Source organism: Micrasema longulum, unplaced genomic scaffold (assembly GCF_059751315.1).
Source record: "Micrasema longulum isolate JH-2025_06_02 unplaced genomic scaffold, ASM5975131v1 h1tg000859l, whole genome shotgun sequence".
Classification (NCBI taxonomy): domain Eukaryota; kingdom Metazoa; phylum Arthropoda; class Insecta; order Trichoptera; family Brachycentridae; genus Micrasema; species Micrasema longulum.
The window spans coordinates 576715-602510 of NW_028278051.1; the positions used below are offsets into that span (position 1 = coordinate 576715).

The window sequence follows — 25796 nt, forward strand, 5'->3', positions numbered from 1 at the left end:
TAAAAAAAAAAAACTCCGCATTACCGATCTTTTGTATTTTCCTATTAAAAAAAAAGGCAATTTTTCGAATAGAACATTCTTAAAATGCGCAGTAAGAAAGCTTACTTAAATTCAAAAATCGTTTTGTAAAATTTTAACCGACAACCATTTTAAATCTCGAAAATACTAATCACTTTTTGGATATCAATTTCTATCATTCCTGACATCAAAAGCGCTGTTGTACGCCTGAGCCGAGTCGATTAATTTTAATGTCTTTTATGATTTAGATGCCAAAAATTTGTGGCAAATTACCATTAAATCGTTGTTGGCTCATATTTTAATTACACCTGTACAATGTTAAAACAATAGTGTCTCTGTATAAAAAGCACTTCAAATGTCTTTAATTATAGGATTAAATGCTTTTTCAAATAGTGACGCAAGTAGCACATTTTCGTCTAGAAATTAAAGACTCAATTTCAAAGCGCCGTATATACAATCATACGACGTCCAAAATACAAGGCCTCATGCCAATCTGCAGTTTTAAAGCCTCGGAAATTAATTCCCCAATTTTTTGAAAAACTTTTTGACGAAGAGGAGTCTTTAAGTATACCAAATTGGAAGAGGCGTTATTTTTCCATAAATCTAAGAAATTCAATATTACATCCTCTAAATCTGTTCATATGTCAGAGCTGTTGACTTAAGAAACTGCTTGTAAAAATTTATCATTGCACATTCTTAGTTCTCAATATTTTTTATTGATTCAAACATCTAGGTATCGCCCATAGAGCAAATTTTCACATTTTAGCTCTGCATTTTCTGCTACATAATTCTTGATAAAAAAAAAATATGAAAACAATCCGCTGAAATTCAAAGTTCACTTCCCCCGGCAATAATCAAACCGAACATCGCTTCGGTCTGATCGTAGGTAACTTAATAAAGATCTTTAAACTACAGATGGGATGTATATTTGTCTCCTATACATACATGGCTTTGTATTTCTCGTTTATTTCTAAGACTTTACGATCTTTCGTTGATAATCTTTTCATATTTAATTTTAAAATACAAGTAATATTCTTCATGTCAATCGATAAATTCACTTGTATTTTTATGTATTCGAAGATCTCCAGGTGGATTATTCATTTCCTTCAAAGACTGCAATCATCGAACGATAATCATCGTGATGTTTTCATATCCAAGTGATGTTCTTACCACATGTCTTAACACAGTGATAGTGAACTTGTATTTTTGTTTAGTAGAAGATTTCAATTCATTTCCTTTTAAGACTGCAATCTTCGAACGATAATCTTCGTGATTATTTAAATCCAAGTGATATTATTCACGAGTCCCACGCAATATTACACTTGCATACGATTAATTTCTTCGTAAGACAGCAATCTCTCTACGTGATGTTCCCATGTTGGGGCTCGTGGACCCAGTCGAGGATGGGGGGCAGCGGAGCCCCCAGGAACGGGTGTCACAAGCGCCTCAGGGCGCCGGAGGAGAGGCTGGTGGCCTTGGCCTTGCGGGTGGGCTGAACCGACAAGGGGGCCACTAATACCTCGGGAACCTTGGAGCCCTCGGTCCCGCCCAGTTCCTGGAATTATAATAAAGGGTAAAGAATTTGTAAGTCAGATCCAACTGTCTAGTACGATGAATCAGGTTGCGGTACCATCGGCTAGCGACTAGTGTCATGAGCTCACAGATCAAAGGTCCAAGGTTCGCCCTCTGCTTGAAACAACTTGATTCCAACTTTCTAATAGTGCGTTATTTACAACTCGTTGAAAATGGCCTCCCAATTTGAAATGTTGGGTTAATCATAAAAATGCAAACAATTTTTTTTTAAAACAAAAAAAATGCATATCTCAACTGGTTGCATAACCATATACTAAGGCCATGCTACATAATAGAAAAGCTTTACCTTGCATCAAAAAGTCAGTATAAATTGATGGCTACTCTCAGGTGAAAATCGTGAAAAAGGAAATCGAGTGGAGAAAAGACAACTTTGTATTGTTTATTTTATTTTTAATTTTTATTTATTTCTTAAGTTAGCTTATATTAAAACTAATATAAACTATTATGTACATTTACATCATCTATATATATTTACATTTCCTTACAGTAACTTATACATTTATTTTTAAATTCTTTCAGACACTTTTCATTCTTCATACATTCAGGCATCTCATCATACATTTTTAAACCCTTATACATCAAACAATTTTGCGACTCAGCACTTTTCAATAATGGTAGTCTTATTTTATCCTTTTGTCTAGTAGCATATTCATGACAATTTTTGTTTAAGACAACTTTATCCTTAAAATATTTTGGTAATTTATCGTGAAAAAATTTATGTATAAATATCAACATATTAAATTTAAGTCTCCTTCTTACAGATAACCATTTTAGTTCATCTCTCATTTTTTTTACATTGCTATATTTATTTTTCTTAAGAACTATTCTCATCGCTTTATTTTGTAAAATTTCTAGTTTATTTAAATTTCCTTCGTTTGCTAAAAATAATATTGTTGAGCAGTAATCTATATGTGGAAGAATGATTGTTTTGTAAATTAGTTCTGCAGTATCTTTATTTAATTTATTTCTCAATCTTCTAAGGAAAAATATTTTTTTTGATATTTTTTTATTAACGTGTTCAAAATTTGCATTTAATGTCAATTTTGAATCAAGTATTATCCCCAAATATTTCATTTCATTAACCTTTTCTATGGTTTCATTATCAATAAGTACATTCATCCTTGTTGATGCGACAGTGAAACTCTTCAAGATGTCCCTCACCTAATGATGCATTGCCCCTTTTTCAACTTTCAGAGACAAGAGCTGGAGGCGCGATGCAGAAGCCTGGGTGAAGATCTACGCGACATCCAATCGGTGATAGGTAATGAAGAACTCACACGAGAGGTAGTATTATACATGGTCAAAATTGTGCAGGCAATTGGTAAAATAAATTAAAGTAGGGAACATAATGCCGAACACTCTTCTAGTGGAACAGAAGGCCTGTTGACTACTGTCAACAGGCCAGCTTCTCCTGAAGAGTTTTAAGTGTTTTTTTCTCCTAAAAAAACTAAGCTAAAATATCAAGTAATTTAACTGCAGAAAAATCTTTTTTTTTAAATATAAACCTTGTATATTATAAGCAAGGTAAAAAAAGTGCAACTCCCATATAAAAATTTAAAAAAACCTTGTATTGTAGTGATTGGCGCAATCGCCTACCGTGCTTGAGGTCCTGGATTTGATCCCTGGGAATGTTGACATAAAATACAAATTTGTTTTTAAAGACTGTTTACACTGAAATACTTTATTGTCCATGGAATGGCACCTGAAACGTAAGTGTTCTACGCACCATCAGGTGCAAATAAGGGTTCGACGATGATGTTGATGATGACAGCCTTATTTAATTAATAGGGAGACGAATAACAGATAAAATCCATGGACCAAATCTATGGCTTTCCTGGGTCGACCACAATGCAAGGAAGAGTTGCCAGTTAAAAGACGCATAAAGTGAATGCGGAAGTTCATCATCATCATCATAGGGCACTGCACTGGTACACTAATCGCAGCTTATTTAGATAATTTTTTGTTGAATGAAGGTAAGGTGTTTAGTCTTACGCTTCAGATGCTAGTCTAGGGACTATGAAATATTCTAGTGTAAAAACACCCTTTTAAATAATATTTTATATCGACCATGTTGGGAATCGAACTCGAGACCTCTCGCATGGTAGGCAAATGCGCTGACTATTACACCACGAGGCCGACATGAAGTTCAATATTAATACTGCATTAAAATAAAACAATAAAATAAATATTTCACGCCGACCTTTCCAGGAAACGAACCCAGGACCTTAGGAATAGCAGGCAAATGGGCTAGCGACTAAACCACGAGATTGATAGAACTACACTCGATTTTCACCAGACACCTTTAAGGGTTCCGTATTACACGCAAAGCCGTGATCATCATTTCTTTCGATGGGACAAATTAAAAATACAGTTATTTTATGGTAGAGTGATCGCCTTCTCACATTAATGTTGTTGCAGCTAGCGAGCCTCATCTGGGACAGCTGTGCTACAGGAGTGAGGTTGGACGTGGAGCCGAAGGGGGATATGATGGAAGACACCGCCCTCTTTAATTTAGCTGGTGTCTTGTTAAAGGAAAATGCTCGCCCCACCTGAAAAATAAATATTACAATCAATAATCATATTCTCTCTGTATTCTGTGTATTATAAGCATTCCATTTAAATCGCCAAACTTATTTATGAAAGGAACAAAGAAAGCGGTAGTTTAATTTAATTTAAAAATGCGATTTATGAAATAATTTTTAACTCAATTTTTGACAATTAATAAAAGTATGAGAGAAACAGATAGGAAGACCCTTGGTCTTTTAAATGGGAGTGTTTTCTATTATATTATATTCTAAATAATGGGGATCGGTGTTAAACTCCTGACATCACTGCAACCTTTGTAGATATATCTATTGTGATTTTCACAGAAGTCACTCTATTAATTAAAAATAATAATAAGTCTTAATATAAATGTTTCGTGGTGGCCTTTTTTCAAAAATTCACATGATATTTGTATGCGAGCAGAAATCTTTATCGTCCCTTTAGTTCGTTTTTATCTAACAGACCATTTTTAACGATTTAACATTTCCAAAAGACCATTTTTAACAAAATTGAGTTAAGTGTACAGGAGTTCTGAGAAAGCTTTTATTTATAAAATTAAAATGAAAAAAACTTTTTTTTTAATTGTTTAAGGGGTGTTTTAACAAATTTTGTCTTAAGTTGTGGTCATTATTTATGCCTATTATGTAAAAAAAAAAAAACTTTAAAGCTCTATTTCTGCAGATGTGTGTTTTGGTCTGTTGGACAAAAACGAACTGAAGTGACTGTATGTCAAACTAGATCAAAATCAGGATGGGTTCTAAAATTAAGTAATCGCATAAAAGATTTTAACCAAATTCTGGGGTGCTATTCTGAACCACTCGCGGCACGAGAAAACATTTTTCTCGCTTTTTTTTATGTAAATACACGAGATAATACGGCCGCGAGAGCATTTGGAATACCAGCCCTGCTCTTTTTTGCTTATTCTTATAGATAGGCGTCGGTGCTAAATAAGCTCCTGACGTCACTGCCATCTGTGTAGATCTACTGTGACGGGTCGTCGTAAATTAACACACTTTATGCGGGAAAGGTAGTTCTACACTCGCGCCCTCGTCGGATTTTGCTCGAACCCCGAGCAACAGGGACCGCGACGGTGAGGGACCCACTTCCGGCTGTCACCAGCCACGGCGAGGATGAGAGCTGTGCTAACTCTCCACCTTATCGGCGGGAAGGATACAAATACTCGCTACGCCGGCTGGGCTTTAGAGACGGGAAATATAAATCTACTCGATTATTTACAAAGTCAGATAAGCTATCCTTTCATTTGATGCGAAATATGAGAGCTTGTGCGCAAGATGATTTGATAAATCTACTCGATTATTTACAAAGTCAGATAAGCTATCTTTTCATTTGATACGAAATATGAGAGCTTGTGCGTAAGATGATTTGTTTAGTTGATGAGTTAATAATTTATATCTGTCTTCTTTTCACACATTATTATTTCAACAATATTTTTAGTTTGTCAGAATTTTTGTAGACAAGGAGAGGGTTGAAACCCCCTAGGGAGCTGATAATATTAACATATTACAACAGAGATGATGAACATTTTAGAGAAGGGAATATAGAAGTCTAGGCATCTACAGGGCTTACGACTTGTCATTGGCTGGTTTGAGTGACCACTTTACACATCGTGTAACATTCGTCATTCTGCCTATATTCGAACATCTGGTTTCCTTCAATTCTACCATCTGTTGATGTTTATGAAGTTAAAGAGCTGAAACCTTTATTGATGCCGGTGAGATTTATCTGATTGAATTATTTCGCCAACATACTAGGTAACACCTAAAAACATTTTTCATTTTTTATACTTCTTCTTGGACCAGGTGGATTTACCAACAATGTTTTGAGTCTTGAAGAAATTAAGATTTTATGATGTATTTACTAGAGTAAACTGTTTAGAAGGATTACAATTATTTATCTTGTGTGTGTATTCGTAATTTCATGAAAAAATTGTTTATATTTTAGGAGAGAGAGCAATTTTATATAAGCATAATTTGTTTCATTTTTGGCTGATTTTTGTCCGCTATGTTTACCTGTTACATTGCAGCGACGCCCGCATAAAGTGTGTTAATAGTAGTATAATGCCCTGGAAAAAAGCACCTGGACACCACCATGCGGTGAGAACTACCAAAGGAGTACTTCCAAAAGTTTGCTTTCGACCTAATGAAACTAAGCCGAAACAAAGTGAGGGTTATCAGCCCTTACAGGGCACCGCAGGTTGATTTAACACCATACTATAATGAATGTTTCTGAAACTTCTAGATGTAGGTTCTGCAGTGCAGATGATGAAACACCTTTACAGATGTTTTGTGAATGTGATGCTTTATATAACAAAAAAAGCCGCATCCTCAGTGGACCACTGTTTAAACCTGAGGATGGGAGTGCCCTCGCCCTCTACATAATAGCCCAGCACTTAAAGAACTTGGGCTTGGAGAAGATTTAGCCATAGATATAAAAGCACGCGCCCTGCACTCGGTAGCCTGGCTTTTCGATTTAAATTCAAATTCATTTACGGGGACCCGTCACAATAGAATCTATATACACAATACTATAAAAATATTTCATGGAAAAATACTAAGGAATACACATATATAACATAACTGAAGCAGATACAAATAACATGTCTAAATTACTGATGTATAATAAATGGACACGTTATTCCCTTGTCTGCATCTCCTATTTAGCAAACATTGCATTGCAACATTAGAATTTAAGAGAGTAAACCCCGATGTATATGCAAAAATTTGCGTGAGTAAGAGAAATTCATGTTTCCTCGGTTCATGTCACCGTGATAGTAGAACAATGACAGATGTGAAAAAAATTCAAAATTTACTATTTTAAAATATTTGATCATAAAAAAAATTATAAAGGCTTTATATACAATGTTATCAAGTGTTAAAGGACTTTTGTACTTATAAGGTTGAAGAAAAGCACATGTGTTGTTCTATAATCATGACGATATTTCTGTGTAACTCATTTCCACAGTTACGTTAAATTGTGAAAAATGCACTTGAAAAATTAAATTATTATCTACTTATTTAATCATTTAGATTGTCATTATGAATGAAGCAATATCTATTTATAAATTCAAAACCGGTGGACTTATAACTCAAAAGTTAAAGTGGTTTACACAAATGTATAAATAAGTAAGTGTAAAGTTTGATATAAAAAAAAGAAACATGTCTGTTCAATTTTTCAGTGTCAAAGTATTTTCTCATCAAACCTGACGCATGTTTTTTCATGTAGCGTCACATTTGACAAAAATCCAATAGAGAAAGAAGAGACTAGGTGGGCAAATTATCCACAAACTAAAATGCAGCGACTTTGGGCTTATAATGTGTCCATTTAATTATACGTGACGTCTAAGTACTTTACACTACATGTTTGCTCTAGTAATAAAAGCGTGTGTACAATTTGAACTAACTTTATACATTTTCACATGTTTACACAACAATATTATTATTAGATAACTAGTTACGAAAGAACACAACACCATATTAAATTTCACCCGTGTTAGAAACAAAGCAATAATTGTGAATCGTCCCTTGTGTTTCCCATTTACAGAAACATGAATTTGGCAATGGGAATGGAAGGAAACTTGTATGAAAAGCGGCAAATAAAATAGAACATTTTTACCTACCATTTAAACTTACATTTATGTGCCCAGTCTTATTTCAAACCAGGCAATCTCTCTGCCAGTTGAGACTCATGACTAATAAGGAAAATCCATAGTCTATGGCTATTGAATGAAAATAATCAAATGCATTGGATTACTAAATTCATTACAATGAAAGTCCAAATGCAGTAATTTATTCTAATGAATTAGTAAATGTACTAAACAAACCAATGAATGAATTGAATGAATAAACAATTGTACTAAATGAATGACACGTTTTTCAAGATCCGGGCACTACCCCCCTCCGGGATCTTACTAAGACGAAAAAATTGGTCAAACAAAATTAAGATTCTGGGGGTGAGGGTAGTGCCCAGATCTACGAAAATTTGCGGCCACCCCTCTGCCCGGGGTGCCGATTTTGAACTGACCACGAATACGCCCATCTCTATGATATACAGAAAATGAATTATTCATTTGATTATTTAATTCATTTCATTAATAAATTCATTCGATTATTTTCATATCTAGTTTCAATGGCATTGCCCTCTCGGGTTTAAATAAAAGCTTCGGCCAAATTATGAGGAGCACAAAGGTCTACAACAATGGCATGCAGAATCGAAGAGGTAGATTATGAAATTCAGTGTGAAAAACCAAAACTTTATGATCTAATATAAATGTTGCAAGAAAAAAAACACAAAAAACTATGTATCAATTTTATGCAAAAAATTTAAGGTATTTGCCTACTGCTGAGCGTGTCGTACCTATTAGGATATTACTTACCTTTTCAGTAAATACTCTCAAATAAACGGATATTTACTAATATCCAAAAACCTAATTAAATACAATATAATACTAACAAAAATGTCTTTATGCTTTTATTTAACGTCGGGTTTCTGGCACAAGTTGGTAACTACAAATTTTCAAAAAATGAGGTTTCTTATTCTTTTTTTTTTTTTAAGCCAATCAACAGGCTTAAGTAAGCCCTAATAGATTGGCATTAATGAGCAATACTTAATCTAGACATTTTTTAAATCTACTTAAATTAACAAAGTGTATAATTAACAATAGGTATGTATGTATTTAGCATAATCTAGGCGGAAATGGCAAGTGTGACATCGCGAGTCAGGAGAGAAAACACCGCTTGCTTCTTAAATGCCTGCCCTTGCTGTAGGAACACATCGACAGTACCGTTTAGTGAGATTTCGTTCACTGTTCTGAGGTCCTTGGCAGAGAGAAAAAGAATCCGATGTTAGTTATATAATTTCCCACAGCAAAGACAGGATTGGTACGCAAGTTAGGCGAGGTACATTAAGGTTTATCTGAGCAAGGATATCATGGGCATCTATACAGTTGAGTATTCATTTGGGCAAGAATATCAAACCAGCCAAAATCCTTCTGAATTCTAAACTGAAGATATGAAAGTACTCTTAACAAGCATCAAATAATCTTTGTTAAAAAGTATTTTATGAATACAAAAATGAATATTTTACAATATTCAACTCGCGGTTTTAATTGTTGATTTGGGCTGAGCTTTTAACTTTAAAAGTGCAATATCTCACAACTAGCAAAATGTTAGTTGCCAACTTGTTCCAGAAACCCAACGATATGAGGCTCCGAGAGGCAGAAGAACTCGAGTGACATTTAAACAGTTTTTGACAGAATGGCTTCCGAGCATTTTTGACTTTGACCACAGTTAGTGTTTTGATTTTTCTTTACATAAATCAGCTTGAACAAATTTGGCGATTATGTTTCCTTGGCATAATTTTTTTGTGAAACATAAATTTAACAATACAGATTTTTATTTGTTTATTTAGTTCCTGGCTTTAATATTGGAGCTTGTGTAAATGTGGCTTAAAACATATGATTTTTTAGATCTAACTATGTACACGGATTATATTGACATCAAATGTTAATAATTAAACTCCTATGTCTCTCAGCGCCTCGCATAGCAAGACACAAACTCGGGTGCGCAGCGCGGCATAAAGAAACGAGGCGGTTAAAATGTCAAGTTTCATAATTCATATTCAATATGCGGATAGACTTTACTGTTTGAAAATTTCATTCCACTCTCCTACTCATGGGGTCAAACTATATAGAGAAAAGATTGAACAATCATCTAGATTTTTATATGACAACGAAGGAGGATTAAGAACCTAAACATTACTAATTCAGTAAAAACATAGCAATAAGTGTATTTTTTTCTTGCGAAATTCATATTAGGTTTTAAAATGATATTATTCCCTTATTCCTTATACACGTACACTGAACGCAGTATATCTCAGTCAACGTCATAAGTCTTAAGGCTGTAGTCTGGTAAAACGCACGCAAAATGAGGAAATCATACGATTTTGCCATTTTAAAACAAATGTTTTTTTTAAATAATTAATTTAATAATTTTCAAATAATAAAAAAATAAAAAAACATAAATTAGATAAAAACAATATTTTTGAAAGGTATTTCTGTTGAAAAATATACTTAAAAGTTCTATGTGACTAAAATATAATTACTTTTAGACCGGCAGATTACGCCATTTCAAATTTAGACTAAACTTAGGTATCTGGGATCTCAATAAAGACTAAGTATTGAACTAAAATTTGTTATAATAATTTGAAGATAATAAATTGAACATGAAAGTGGCCTAAGCAAAATTTCGTTTTTGAAAAGGAATTCAAGCATTTTAAATCACATACATTTTTGTGACATTTTCTTTAATTTTTACGTAAAATTATGCCTTGGGTAATACTTAAAAAAAAAAAAAATATTGAAATATTTTAGTTAAAACCTTTTTTTATAGAATTGTATTCCTTTTTTAAAAAAAAAAAGATAATTCTGGTTGTAATATTTAATTTAAAACAACATCTTATTTACGTTTTTACCTTCATACCTGCCCTTACCGAAAACGATAATGTATTTCTTTACAAAAACAAAAAATTAAAATTTTGCTTCGGCCACTTTAAATAGGCTAAGTAAAATTAAAAAGGCCAAGTAAGTAAAATTAGGCCAGACAGGCCGTATACCGGACACTGCATAGTTAGCGAATTTCCATTTCATCTCTCTACCCTACTTGATTATTAGAAACATCTTAGTGTTTCAGATTTTTCAATGAAATTAATATACACTTAAATTGTAATTTGCATAATTCATTCCCAATGACTCAAAATATTTTTATGATTAATCGGGCCTAATTAAAGTGCACATATAGTCGGTATAGTGATAAAAACAGCTATTATTTTTAATTACAGGGTATTTTTTTATTTTTTTTAGATGGAAGTTGCATTTATTTTTTACCTTGCTTATTATGTACAAGGTTTATATTTCTTTAAGTAAAAATATTCTGATTTTAAGAAGCTTATATTTTATATTAGGAGGGATAGTCTATGGTGAGCCAATCGGGAACTTCTCAGCATTTCCTTTTGTGAAGAGGAAACCACTTAAAATTCTTCAGAAGAAACCAGCCCGTTGTCAGTCATCAACAGGCTTCCGTTCCACTTGAAGAGTGATCGGCACCTTGTGTCCTTAATTATTATTATTTTAATTTACATATATTTAATTTTATATAATTTATATAATAAATTTAATTTAAATAGTTTATTCAAATAAGTATCTTTTGATATATTTTTTTATTGTGAATTTTCGACCAATTCTTCTAGATTTTAAATAAAAAGTAAATGAAAATAATATTTTTCACCAGAAAATGTTTTTGTAAATGATAACTTTGAAACTAAACATCAGATTGATTGATTGATCATTTAAATGATTTTATCAGTTGATAAAGCTCAAAAATTGACATACAAAGGAATTTTTCAATTGTTTCTCAAACATAATCATTTAGAGGGTTTTACCAGTATACCGACGATATATGCCTTAAGCGTAGGCAAACACTACACCACTTCATGACGCAGACGTATCTTCTCTTGATTTCCTTTTTCAGAGTTCTTACCTGAGAGTTGCCGTCGAGTTGGAAACACTCGTCCGGAATTCTGGTTCCTCTATTCTACATTACGGATTAATGATGATAAGAAAGACAAAATGAATGCAGTTTGAGAACACACAGTGCAGAGACAACAGTACAGCGAGAGGTGTTATGGGCGGGTTATGTTAAGACAGACAATGATATCGGTGGGTGATGATAGTCGGACAAGTATTGCAAGTGTGCATTGTACTACCCAAGTCTCTAACGTGTTGGACCCATCGGGATCGCTGGTCCTAAACCAGGGTATGGCGGCGAAAGCCTCAAGCTGAAACCAATATTAAACAGTAGCAGAGCCAAGGGTGCCAGAGAGAGCATAAGAACTGTGAATTGTGTTTATTATTTTCATTTTTAAATCCAGGACATTACAATTTAACTGGATTGAAAACGAAAATGGTAAGAATGAGAAAATAGGAAGAAAAGTAAGAAACAATAATTAAAATTACCCAAATATTTTATAATTTTTCAAATCACTACAGCAATGCAACAGTAAGTCATGATTTTATATTGTATCAATTTCATTAAAAAAAATTACATCCCTATGATTTATCCAAACTTTTAGTTGTGAAATAAAAAGATTGTGGTAGTGGGGTTTGAACCTCGGACTTTCTGATACATAGCCCGCAACACTACCCGATTCAATGAGGAACTTTAGCCCTACGGGAAATTGGATACAAAAAATGTTTATTGTGTATGCAGACAATTGGTAGAATTCCATATTTAATTTGGTAATGTATCCAAAATAAAACAAGTTTATTGGATTGTAGACGAAACGCGTCACAAAATACCCTTTTGTATATTTTATAAAAAATAATGTAGAATTACAATCCAATAAACTTGTTTTATTTTGGATACATTACCAAAACAAAAAATGTTTTCATGCGCGTGGTAAAAATTAAAGCATTAAATTGTAAAAAAAAAAATTTAAATGTACAAAAAAAAATTATTTTTTTTAAAAATAAAAACGCATTACTTTGACGTCACTGGTATATATGAACCATCCAATGATATGAGAGCATTGAAGAATATCCGATTTGGTCACTGTAAACGAACCAATCGGAAGAACTGTCATAGAACAACCTCTGACGTCACACGCGGAGTTATTTCAGAATTACAAAACTTTAAAAAAGCACAGCGCTGATAATACGATATATACATTTTTTTTTTTTTTTTAAATTAAAAAGACACTGAACTTCCTCAATTTGTGCCAAATTGAACCGAAAGTTATATTAATAAAAAGTATGTATTTAGATTAAATTCACTTTTATTGATAATTTTCACCAGTGACCAGGTTTCGTCGTGACTGACATCAAATACATGGGAGGCTGCTATAGATTTTCAAGATCGATAAGACATTCAGGCAGAGACAGAAAATCTCTTCGAGAAGGGATGACTAGGCATCTTCAGGGCTTATGTCATTGACGGTTTGAGTGATCATTACACATTGGTTATGTTCACCATTCTACCTATGCTGTAACCTCTATTAACGTGAGATAGATTCATCCGGATTATTGGACTTAATAACTTAAAAATACTAATTAATTTGTATACTTGTTCTGAAACCGGTTGGCTTGATCCATAATATTTTTAGTATTTCCAAATCTCAAAGCATTGAATTCAATATTTAAATGTCTTTTTTTTATTTCAAAGATATGAAAACTTTACCAATAATGTTTTTTATCAAATGTATTAAAACATGTATGTTTGTAAGTGAATATTCTTGATGGAAGTTCATTGTAATTTATTATATAAATAAAAGACGAGTGATACTTTAATCCACAAATTTGGAATATTCAGTGACCGGTTTCATAAAAATAAAATACTTAAACTCATTAGTTAACCTGAAAAATTTTTGATAATGATCCTTAAGATAAAAATAACTTTATTTAATTTACTTTCATATAATTTCGAATTCTCTATCCTTACCTCTATTTTGTATAATTACATTGAACTCCTTAATAAAGATATCAGTCTCGAAGATGTCGCGAAAGCGATGAAACCGGTCAATGGATATTCCAAATTTGTGGAATAAAGTATCACTCATCTTTCATTTATATAAAAAAGTATCAAAACATGTATCATTTATTAATTATTTTTTTTATTATTAAAAAAGCTGTTTTTTAATATGACCTACTGTTGCATTGATGTAGAATATGTGTAGGAATCATCATTTTTTATTATACAGATTTTAATAAATAACTATTACTCTACTGACGCGTAGGAACGTTCCGGAGTATCTAATAAATCTGTACAAACGTCTACTTTATTTGTATTAGTTAACGAGTATAAACAATCAAAAGGTAAAATAAATTATTTCAATGACTTTCATTTGCGAATACATGTCGCGTATTATTCCTTAGTTTTCTCTCTAGTCCTCTAGAGTCAATTATTTATTTATTTATTTATTCACACTCTTTATCAAAATACAATTCCATGTTCACTTTGCCCAGCTAACGAGGGTACATACCCCGTTCCAAGCTAGGCAATTACAATTTACAGCCTACATTTTATGGCACATGAATGGAAAGCTCATTGTAATATTTATGTATATGTATGTAGAAACTAAAGGCAGAAAGGGTCTTTTTGATTGATTTATTACAATATCTTTTTGATTAGAAAACCTGCTTAAAAGTATATGAAAGACAGTCATCAGTACAAAATAAATTTGGATATAGTCAATTTGAGTTAACAATAAAATTAACCTTTTTAATCCCAGAGCCTCAATTGAGTTGGGAAGTTAACAGAGTTTATAAATTTTAATTTTAATTTATGTAAGTTCTTTAACTTTTTTCTTTGTAAAGGAAAAATAAGAAACTTGCGGACAAGCCGGTTTCGCAGTTTGGTGGGTTTCATTATTTTTCCTTTTATATTTTCTGGTCACGTTTACCTTCTTAAATAAAAAAAATTAATACAAAAAAAATACATCCTCAATAGGGAAATATCACTATAACAAATAATAATAATAGATTAATAGGGTCTATGAAACACTGTCAAGTAAAAAAATCTTTTTTTACTACTTATTAGTAGCATAAAATATATTTTTAAATTTATAATTTTTAATTCTCGTGAAAATGATCATTGCATTGGCCACGCCCCTAATACGTCACGATTCATGCAAAAATTTCCCTTTGTTTGTGACTGTTTAAATTTAAATAGAACATCATCACGAATCATGACGTCACAATTATCAAGGCCAAACATGTCGCGTTTATGTAGGGACATATTTTTTAAAGTTATCTATGAAAACATTTCTCCACAATATCCATATTGATTTTGAAAACACAATTAAATTTTCTAAATCCATTTAATATATTTTTATCGATATTCGTAGTATGTGATATTTCCCTATTACGTACAAGTAAAATTTCATTTTCTGTGTGAAAATGAGTATATTTGTATGAACATTTTAAGTATCATCGTCGAGACCTGTAATTGAAAATGTCTGGAAATATTTTAAACATAAATATTATATTTTCGATACAGAAAATTAAATTTTACTTTATAGATAATTTAATATAACTCTGTTTAACTTCCTATTGTAATACGGGCCCAGGGGCCGATCAACAGCCTCAACTAGAGAATGTGGAAAATCCAAATGGTCTATCATTGGCTTCTAAGTTTTCAAGTGTTTGAGTGGATTTTTTTTTTAATTTTGAGGTGTTATTTAGAATTCATTGATATTTTGTGAACTTGCTAATTTAATTCAATAAACCAAAACTCAATAAGTACTAACTGAAATAAAATGTAAACTATAGGTTTGTTATAAAATCGCGTGGGATTTTTAGCACATTATCTGCAAAATAGGGGATTAAAAGGGTTAAATAATTCAAATGCAAAGACTGGATAATTCTATGATGTGATACTCCACTGTAATTAGGACTCTTGGCCTGTTGGGAAGTACAAACAGCTCTCCACTGGACGTTCAGTTTTCTTCCAAATCAATGGTTCTTTTATGGCAAAAAAAAATGTTTTCAATTTGTACATATTTTAGATACTAGTTTTGTACAAAAATCGAGGACTGTCGATGGTATCCTTACACTACTCGAAGTATTTTATAACTGATTAATGGGGTTTAAATCCAAAATGGAGCTAAATGATACAGGGAGCATAGTGTAAATATTGTATATCTTTATATTATATGTATATTATCACATGTAAAGCCAACGTGTGCGCATCTAGTTACTGTGGCATTAACAATTCATAGCTAAAATGACATAAGCGTTTCTACAACATCTAATTAAACCAATTATTAATAAATGGAAATGATCTGAAGACCCAAACCATTAATGATTCAAATGTATTGGTATTAAACACTATAAAGCGATATCCATATTATTATCATCACCTACATTTCTTATTTACATTTTAGGTATACTACTTGATTTTACATCAAGAAATAAAATATGTACAAATCTAAAGATGTGAAAAATCATTCTTTCTTTCTCTAGTATTGTGAGAAAATCCATTCATTTTAAGTTGCTACAATTTTAGTATTGAAAGATATACATTTTTCTTATCTGAGGGCACATCTAACAATATATTTAATGTTTACTATAAATTTTATTATTGAATTTACATTTTTTCTTTTCCTAATGCCATTTTGTATTTTTTAGAAAGAAAGAGAACAAGGCATGACAAGATAAATTTCTACTAACAAAAAAATATCATTAACAGGAAATAGTTTTTACTTAGGAAAAAAAACAATTAAAAGAATTTACAAAGTAAAAAATCACTAAGTAATTTTATCCCTGTACTGAAAAAAGGATTTTATTTCGGGAATGCGGATACTATTTTTGTCAAAGTACTTATTTACACAGTTATTTTCACTAAATCCAAACAGAAATTTTTTGCGTAAATGGATTTTCACAAAATACTCTGAAATAAAAGCTTCCGTTTGCTCCCCTCTCTTATCTGCCACTAATCGTACTTAGGGCACTACAATAGCAATTTAAAATGTGCATTATGCAACCTGCCTGACTTCAAGCAAAATACAATTCTATAATAAATTGTATTTTATTAAAACTTCTACAAGTAATTTACTTTGCGGGACAAAAAAGAGATTGTTTACATTTGTTTCTTACCTTTAATCTGGTTCGGGAGGCGAATTTAAATGCCTTTGATAAGGTTCCTAGAGCGATATCACTAGTGTCAATGTCCAGCTGGTGGGAATCCAGGCAAGCCAGGAATTTCTCCTGAAAAATACAAATTCGTTCTGAATTCAAGACAAAATAACACATTAAAAGTGAAAGTACAGATACGATATATGGTAACGTAGGATGAGGAACAGCCAAGAAAGGACTCGGCGTGGTCAGATAAACCAAAATCTTGTTTATAGGCTCACTCTTCTAGCTATAATGTCACATAAGTCTAGGGTCAAAGCACCAATAAATGACCGTTTAAGGTTCAGCTTGCAGTGAAATCCACATTAAAGGTATAAATTTCATTACTTAAGCGTACAAAATAAAAGAAAACAATAAAAAACAAATTAATTTTTCTAAGTACTTTTACATTTTTATTGAAATATGAGTATATCAATTATAATTAATATTACTCTAAAAAAATAGCAGAATCACCAGTGAATGACCACTACTACCCCAGTAAAAATAATACTCAGATTTAGTTACATCATCACATTATAAAACACCCTAACACATTAGAATATGGATATATTCAAATAATTGCATAAGAAATAGCATCAAATAAAACACTTACCACACCTTTCTTTATAAAAACACTATCAATCTCAGAACAATAACGGGAAGACGCACTATTACCTTTTGACAACTCAGTTCAAAACTGATAGATTTGTTTCATACCAAAAGATGTGTCCGCCTACTGCTTTTGTCATGGTTTCTAGTGTTAAAAGTTTTTTAACTGGACACATGTAGCAATTCTTATTACATTGAGTTTTATTAACCAATGGTCATTTACTGGGGGGTGGTCATTTACTGGTGCTTTGACCCTATGTATGTAGCTATATTCTACACTATTTTAATACAACATTTGTACAAAAGTTGACGTATGGCAATATATGGCGAATGAACAAACTTACGAAACAAAATTGTGACAGATGCCTGCTGTATTTTTAAGTTTCGAGCTAAGCATATCGATATATACCGAGGTCACACATATCTACGCACTGGAAGTTACGAAAATCATGTTTAAGCAAACACTTTTTAATTGTTATTTATTTCAATTTCAAATCGTTTTGAGGTGGCTACTTTTTATAATACGAAAGAGAAATAAGTATGTTATATAAATTTTATATTTGAAGCACTAACTTTGTGTTTATTGTTCAGTAGAAAAAAAAGTGGTTGTTTTATTTATTTTATTGAGTATATTTTAATTCGGCATTAAGACAGCACCTTTCGGTGGTTGAGTTTATGAATTGGTGGTAGTTACAGCGCATGCGTCAGATCACATGAAGTCTGAGATGTTACAATGCGCATGCCGTAAGGTGCAATGGCAACACTGCAAATGTTTATTTAGGATTATGATCTTACAGCGTCAGCTTTGCAGACCGTGTTGGCCATCTGCCGACAGAGCTGCTTGAGGAAGTGGGTCTTGTCCACCATCTCGTCGGTGATGGCGAAGGAATAAAGCTTCTCCTTCAGCTCCTGGTTACTCCGACACATCAGGGCAAACACCTTGTGGCATTCTGGAAACGGAAAATATTTATTTCAAGCATTCTCTCGGCTCATGGAGGTATTATACTATAAAAAAGTTGCTCCATAAGATATCTATAATAACTTGAATATATTGAAAGTTTAATGTGAAAAAATAATGTTCCTTTGATCAATAATCAAACAACCCTTCAATATAGCCCATTATACGATGTTCGATTGTAATGGTCACCCTATACCTATTAAATTCACGCCCCTCCCTTCATCCCCTCCCTCTCTTTTTTCAACTATTTCTCCCACACTATAAAATATTTTCATCATCAGTGGTAGGGGATTATTAAAATGGATGGCATGTTGGTTTTATATTTTTGTGCAAAAAGTAAGGGTTTTGCGTGTTGGTTTAATTGGTGTCCTGACAAAGAGTCGGGTACGTCCCAAAACTGGTAGACATAGAAAAGTCGGTAAGTGATTATTTACAAATATTTAATAACGTTCAGTAAAAGAAATTTATTCAGAAAATCATAAATCGCTCACAATAGGGTAACATTTACAAATATCGTAGCACGACACTAAATGACATTTATATCTAGCTTCGTACAAAAAAATAATTAAAATCAGTCAAATGGGAGTACCACACGGTGACAATTGTTGAATATAATATAATAATAAGTTTATTTTATTTAACTTTTTGTACATAATGTTATTTGTACATTGGTGGGCTTATTGCCAAATGACAATTTCTTCCAACCAACCAATAAAATAATAGTTTTATTTTTATAATTCAAGTTACAGAACATATTCAATAGAAAATAAAGATTAAAAAGCTAAAGATATATAAAAATAGAAATAAACAATATTTGTTTATAAATTACCTTAAATCAAAACTATTACTCAACGGGAAAAAGGAAAAAAGAGGAAAAAAGAAAGGAGGAGAGATTAAGGAAGAGAAAGGAGATGTTTTTTCAGACGTGATTTAAACAGAGATAACATAGTAACATCTTTGATGGTGGATGGGATATGATTCCACAGTCGGACACTATATGAGTTAGAGAAGAAAGAGGAATTGTGGATGGGTATTAAGAGAGTGCCTTGAGAATAAGAACGAAGAGGTAAACCATGAACTGATAAGCGTTGAATTTTTTCACGCAGGTATATATATGTATACATATCGCAGACCTGGAAGAACACTGTCGTAAGTCTAAAATTGGCTGTTTTTAGTTATGAATGATGTTTAAACTTTTTTTTAAACTCATGTATCTCTACGATTTCCTTTGAGCGAGAAATACCGCGATTTTTCGAGATACACAACTGTCAGATGTGATTTGTCAAGTCGGCATACAGGAGGGGTAATTATCGTAATCCAAAGCAAAATTTCTTATAAGATAATTTCAAATGAGGATCTGCAAGAAACTAAACCCACAATGCTCGTTACACAAGCTCGTTACACAAGCTCGTTACACAAGCTCGTTTTCCAAATCGGGACATTAATTTTACAAAATAACACCAGAGAAAAAATAAGCATGTATCATCAAAAAAAAATTAGAATAATGAAGAATATACAAGTATGCGAAGTAAATAATCGTTTTGTGGTCATGCCCAATAAATAAAAAACTAGCCAATAATGTATACGACAACCCTTGCGTGAACATCAAAAACAGGAAGATGACGCATACAAAGTTACTCAAAAAATTCAATCAAATGAAGAATGGAAAATATGAAAAAAAAAATTATTAGGAAACATAAAGCGTCTGAATCTAATAACTTGTAAAATAGTAACTGAAATTATTTTTGTTCATATTGATTATAATGTAAGTTATAACTGGTTGTTTAAGTTGTTTTTTACAACTATCTAAATAAATACATTACATTATTTTACAAACTTTGGTATTCTTTAAAATCAATTGAGCAAAATATCGAGAGAAACACTGCAGTAACTGTGATACAACAGTGTTCCTCTCATATTTTCAATTAAATGAGCACAATCCACGAAAAATACTGGGCATTACGATGTTAATATACATTATATTATGAGAATTAATCAATTTGTTTTCGCTCGCCTGCAAAATGGCTAATTTAGACATACCACGGTGTACTTCTGGAGGAGCGATATATTGCGGTCGGCAACTCACCATTGGACTCCCGAATATCTATGACCCTTTTCACCGTACTGAGTGGCATAAGCTGCACATGGCGATACGGCTTCCCCGAGCCGAGCTTGCTGGCTGCGTGATGCAATCCATTTACGGGTGGACTTTTAGAGTTGAAAACCTGAGAAAAAAAAGTAGGAAATAAAAAGGGGATATCAAATCACTTTTATTTCCGTTACAGAACTTTCATATTGAGTCTTTTAAAATGGTTTAATGGTTTATTTGATGTCCCAACTATTCTCCAACACATGCCACTTAATGTTCCTTCACGGAGAATCAGGAATAATGAATTGACGTTTCTCTGTCATCATAAGACTAATTATTGGCCCACTTTAGTATATCCTTCCGGATCCCAACAGTTAGGATAAATTTAAAGAAATATAATTGCAGAAAAATCCTCTTTTGAAATATAAACCTTGTATATTACAAGCAAGGTAAAAAATAATGCAGCTCCCATTTAATTATTTTTTTAAATACTAATTGTGAACCGGGTTGCGGTACCCTGGCTAGTGTCGCGGACTCACGAATCAGAGGTCTGAGGTTCGAACCCCACTCTACCACAACTTGATTCCCATTTTCTAACAGTGGGTTATTTACAACTCGTTGAAAATGGCCTCTGAAATTTAAATATTCGGGTAAATCATAAGAATGCAAATGTTTATTTTTAAAAAAAAATTTAAAATAATGATAACGGTTTTTCCTCACTTTGGTGTTTTCCTCAGTTTTAATTATTTTTTGTTGCTCATGTTTATAAAAACGCATTTAAAAAAATAAAATTAACAGAAGTACATTATGGGTAATTGTGACTTAATAGAAGTGCATTACGGGTATTTATGACTGGAATGGAAATAAACAAATATGTTTATTTATTGATTGGCTTTATTATGCTCTCATATAGCTTTATTATTAAGGAAAAAAAAGTTAACATTAAATGTCATGTCTTTAATTGTGCCTTCAGGGCTGGTATTTCAAACGCTCTCGCGGCCGTATTATCTCGTGTATTTACATACAAAATACACGAGAAAAACTGTTTTCTCGTGCTGTGAGAGTGGTTCAGAATAGCACCCCAGCTACGGTATTTTTTTGCGTTTTTGCCCATATTTAGGTATGATTATCTGCGTTCACGTATTACATATAAAAATAATAGTTTGTTTATGATAAACTTTGCTCCATTTTTAAGCGTACATATCTTTAAAATATTTTGATACTTTACTGTTGCCAGCAGTTATGCGCACATTATACCTTCTTTACCTATTTTGTACCCTGATTGTTTATTATGTTAACAGGATGATTTAATATTTTCATACTTACCATTGGCTCTTAGGCTGCGTGGAAAAAAAAAACTATTAATTACGTGAATTAATGGTATCTGCCTTTGTAATAATCCGGTACATTTTCCCTAATAAATGAGACAAACATCGCTGAGGCTATTAGTAAATACAAACCTTGGATCTTCTCTTGCAGACCTCCATGACGTCGGTGAAGAGGAAGAGAACAAGATGGTCTCCTCGCCCAGAGAGGTCCTTGGATATTTCCACAACCTCGCAGCGGGACACAAAACTCCGATGGGACGACACCAGGTGAGCCTGATCAGTAAAACAAGCGTACTTAATACATTGAATTCAACATTCAGAATTAATGATTTTTATGCTTATTCTGAAAAATCGGGTTCAGTGCTACATAAGCTCCTGGCATCAAAGAGTGGAGGGTGAGTGTTCGCATATTGATAAATCTCCCCTTCCAAGCCCAGATATTTAAAGTATCAGCATTTAGGCAAGAGGCAAGCGCTCTGATTTACTCGGATTTAACCAGCAGTCCCCTCGAGGATGTGGCTTCTTTTGTGATATAAAGCATCACATTCAAATAGAATGTGTATAGGCGTTCCATCATCTGCACTGCAGAACCTACATCTAGAAGTTTCATTCTAGCAAGGTGTTTATTCAATCTGCAGTGCCCTGTGAGGGTTGTAGCGATAACCGTCACTCAGTTTCGGCTAAGTTTCATTAGGTCAAATGAGTGTTCTTGTGATGTTTTTCTGGATTGTTATACCGTGTATCGTTTCTGCTTCTAGATGATGGACAACGTAACACTGTCCGAAACGACAGCAAGTAGTAAAAATAATACACGGCACAACACAGAAAAATATCACGTACCTAAAAAGCCATTAAAACCTATGAACTTTACAGAGTGAGTGGTTTGTAAAAAAAATATATGAAAATCGATTAATCGTAAGAGTGCGAATATTTGCTGCTGATATTTGCAAATGCGAATATTCATTACGTTACAAAAGACTTACCATATTTTGCGGGCGATAAGACGCATCAGACCATAAGACGCACCCCAATTTTTATTTGAATTTTCAAAGTAAAAAAGTGCATCTCGTGGTCTGAAAAATTCGGTATTTGTAACATCTAAAATCCTTGATAAACTTACGGGACAGTTATCAATTTCGTTGTAGATATCGAACATCTGAAGCTGTCCTTCTGTTTTCCTCTTGTCTTCATTCACATGAGCCATCACCTCCCGAACTCCGGCCAACGCCTTCTCTAGAGCCGAATGGTCGGGATTTGACTTCCCAGTGTGCTTCAAAATATCTGCAAAGTAAATTCAAACAAAATAGGTCAGCACAAATATTTCATCGGATTGATTAAAAATGCGGTAAAAGTCGTTGTCTTCTTTAGTATAATGTAAACATACCGTCTAGGAGCAAACTAATACTGGGCAACCTCTGCACTGGTCGGATGAGCAACTCCTGTAAGCTCTGCCTTCCACATTCCGGTTTGGTCTGGCAAATCTTCAGGAAGGCATGAAATCTACACAAAAACATAATCATATTGTAACATAAATTTTTAGAACAGGATTGTGGTTCCGTAGCTAGTGTCGCAGACTCACAGATCAGAGCTCCGAGGTTCGAACACCACTCTACCACAACTTGGTTCCTATTTTCTGATAGTGAGTTATTTACAACTCATTGAAAATGGCCCCCAAAATTTAAATATTTAGATAAACTCATAAGAATGCAAATATTTTGTTTTTTTTTTTTAAATTATAATACAAATCATTAAATAATACTCATAATATAATATATACAATAAATGAAAAACAATGTTCAAAACTCTAGTCCATAAATGAATTACTAAAAGGACTAGACGGGAAGCTGAGGAATATACTTCATACATCAGAATATGATTTTAATTTCTTGAAAGTCCTTTCTCATTTTATTAATGTAGGTATGTTTTAAAAATCTTTTGAATTTTTCATATTTCTTTTGAATTTTTACACAACAATTGATGTGAAGGTATGTACTATTATGTATAAAATCAATAATACACTGACACTCCGAAACGTGCATGCGGGCGAGTGGAGTGGCTACATCCATAAATAAAAAGGAAATTATATTGAATGTACCTATTTCTTTTGTAAACAATATATTTATATTATATATTGGATTGAATAAATAAATAAAATTCTGTTTATTTAGGAATAAAATTATTTTAATAACTTTCCGCTAAAATTTCAAAAAAATTCAAGACATAAAAACCAACTAAAAAATAAACTCAATCATCCATTATCCTCAAAATAGAATTAATAAAAATTATAAATTAAACATATTACATTATTTTATTATTGTGTATTAAATGCTGTTCAAATTTTAAGTGTATTATGCGTTTCTAAGGAAAAGAGTTTTCGTCTTTAAGAAAAGGCACTGCAAATTATATATCAAATTTAAGAATTGTAACAATGCATTTCAACGGTAATAAAAAAAGTATATTAAATGATAAAAAATATATAAATACAGTGAAAAGCATTAGGTCCCCGGAATTTGCATTTTCCCGCAATTTCCAAATAATTATTTAAGTCCCATTGAATAATGTATTTTTTATTACATTTAAAACCCAGTTCGATTCTAGATATATATCGGCTTACCTTGGTTTTTCTCTGTCACATTGAACAAGCATCTCCTTCATGTTTTCAAAGAAGTTGACAAATGGAGGGTAGGCTTTGACAAGGTCCGGCGCATACTTAAGCACTATTTGACCTATGCTAGTTTCTTCGTTCCAATGGTACGAGGCCCATTTTAACTCTTCCAACATTCGCCTGAAAATATATGCCTCAAAATTAGAATTTTATAACATCAAGGATAAAATATGGAAAATCATATATGTACATTGCCAATTAAATAGTTTCAGCTTTACTAAAGGTCACAACCCATAAGATGTACCCGAGTACAGCCGAATGTAATCTGACACATCCTGGCCGCAGATTTTGGCTGAGTCGAAGTTTAGGCCAATTTTTAGCCAAAATGGAAACTGCGGCCAAAACTCATTTTATTGGCCGAATCTGGCCTAAACTGAAACTTTACCCATTAACAAACGAAACAAATCACTAAAATGTATCCATTTCTAAGACGATTCGCTCCCTAAATACAGCTTCTGCGGATAACACGGACATATTTTTCCGTACATATCGGCAGTTTAGCAGCTTGCGTGTTGTTTTACCCGATATCTACAGTGTACATTGCATAATGGGTTAAACGACCCATTGAGTAATGCTGGCTGTAATTGTTAAATAAATAAATTATGCATGTGGAATTATATCTATGAATACATTTAAATTGCATGTTTTTTATTACATTTTTTTTTTTGCACTACAACAGGCCAGGTGGCCTAATTACAGTGGTGAATTACATCACAGTGCACCCAGGCTTGAGAAAAATCACATTTTAATTTTTGTGTTCTCACCGGGAATCGAACCCGGAACCTTCCGTGCGTGAGTCAAGCGTCTTGACCACTACACCACGGAGGCCGCCAATTAAATAGTTTTACCACACAGAATTCTCATTTTGACAGCATTCAGCTTTCTTTCAGCTTACTTTCAGCTTCCTTTCATCCTTGTCTTTCCTATCCCATACTTTGCTCCCATTCAATTCAAGTTCAGTTCAGTCTAATTCAAGTCAAATTCAATTCAATGTTACCTGTGAATTTCATATATTGGGGGTAAATTTCCAAATATAATTTTCAGTTCGGTATTATTTAACAGGGGGTTGGGGTTGCCGCTGTTTTCGTCAGACATTTCTTCAAGGGGCTGTTTAAACATCTGAAATATAAAAAAAAAAAAGATGAATAATGGTAAATCCAAAAGTGTCACAATTAAAAAATATTACTTAAATATTTTTAAAAGTGATTGTTATTAATGTAATTTATATAGATGGTGGAAAGTACTGTGCTTCATGTTTCTTATATGATGTTTTGTTACTATTTCGGATGTATTAACTATGTATGATATTA

The 25796-nt window shown here is 32.6% G+C and overlaps 1 protein-coding gene across 3 annotated transcripts in view; it reads right to left on the reverse strand.

Annotated features, from left to right (window-relative positions):
* Positions 1–249: 249 nt before the first annotated feature.
* pbl (epithelial cell transforming 2 pebble) overlaps positions 250–25796 on the reverse strand; it is a 149370-nt gene continuing 123823 nt past the window's right edge. For 2 of the 3 annotated variants that reach the window (XM_088231180.1, XM_088231178.1), the window contains 11 exons: positions 25484–25605; positions 24436–24606; positions 23206–23321; positions 22942–23102; positions 21954–22094; positions 20491–20629; positions 18242–18396; positions 16820–16930; positions 11935–12006; positions 4014–4160; positions 250–1573 (listed from right to left, as the gene is read on the reverse strand). In XM_088231180.1, coding sequence (XP_088087306.1) covers positions 1454–1573; positions 4014–4160; positions 11935–12006; positions 16820–16930; positions 18242–18396; positions 20491–20629; positions 21954–22094; positions 22942–23102; positions 23206–23321; positions 24436–24606; positions 25484–25605 — 1455 coding nt within the window. In that variant the 3' untranslated portion in view covers positions 250–1453. The remainder of the gene's footprint in view (positions 1574–4013; positions 4161–11934; positions 12007–16819; positions 16931–18241; positions 18397–20490; positions 20630–21953; positions 22095–22941; positions 23103–23205; positions 23322–24435; positions 24607–25483; positions 25606–25796) is intronic. The other variant, XM_088231179.1, reaches the window with a different exon arrangement.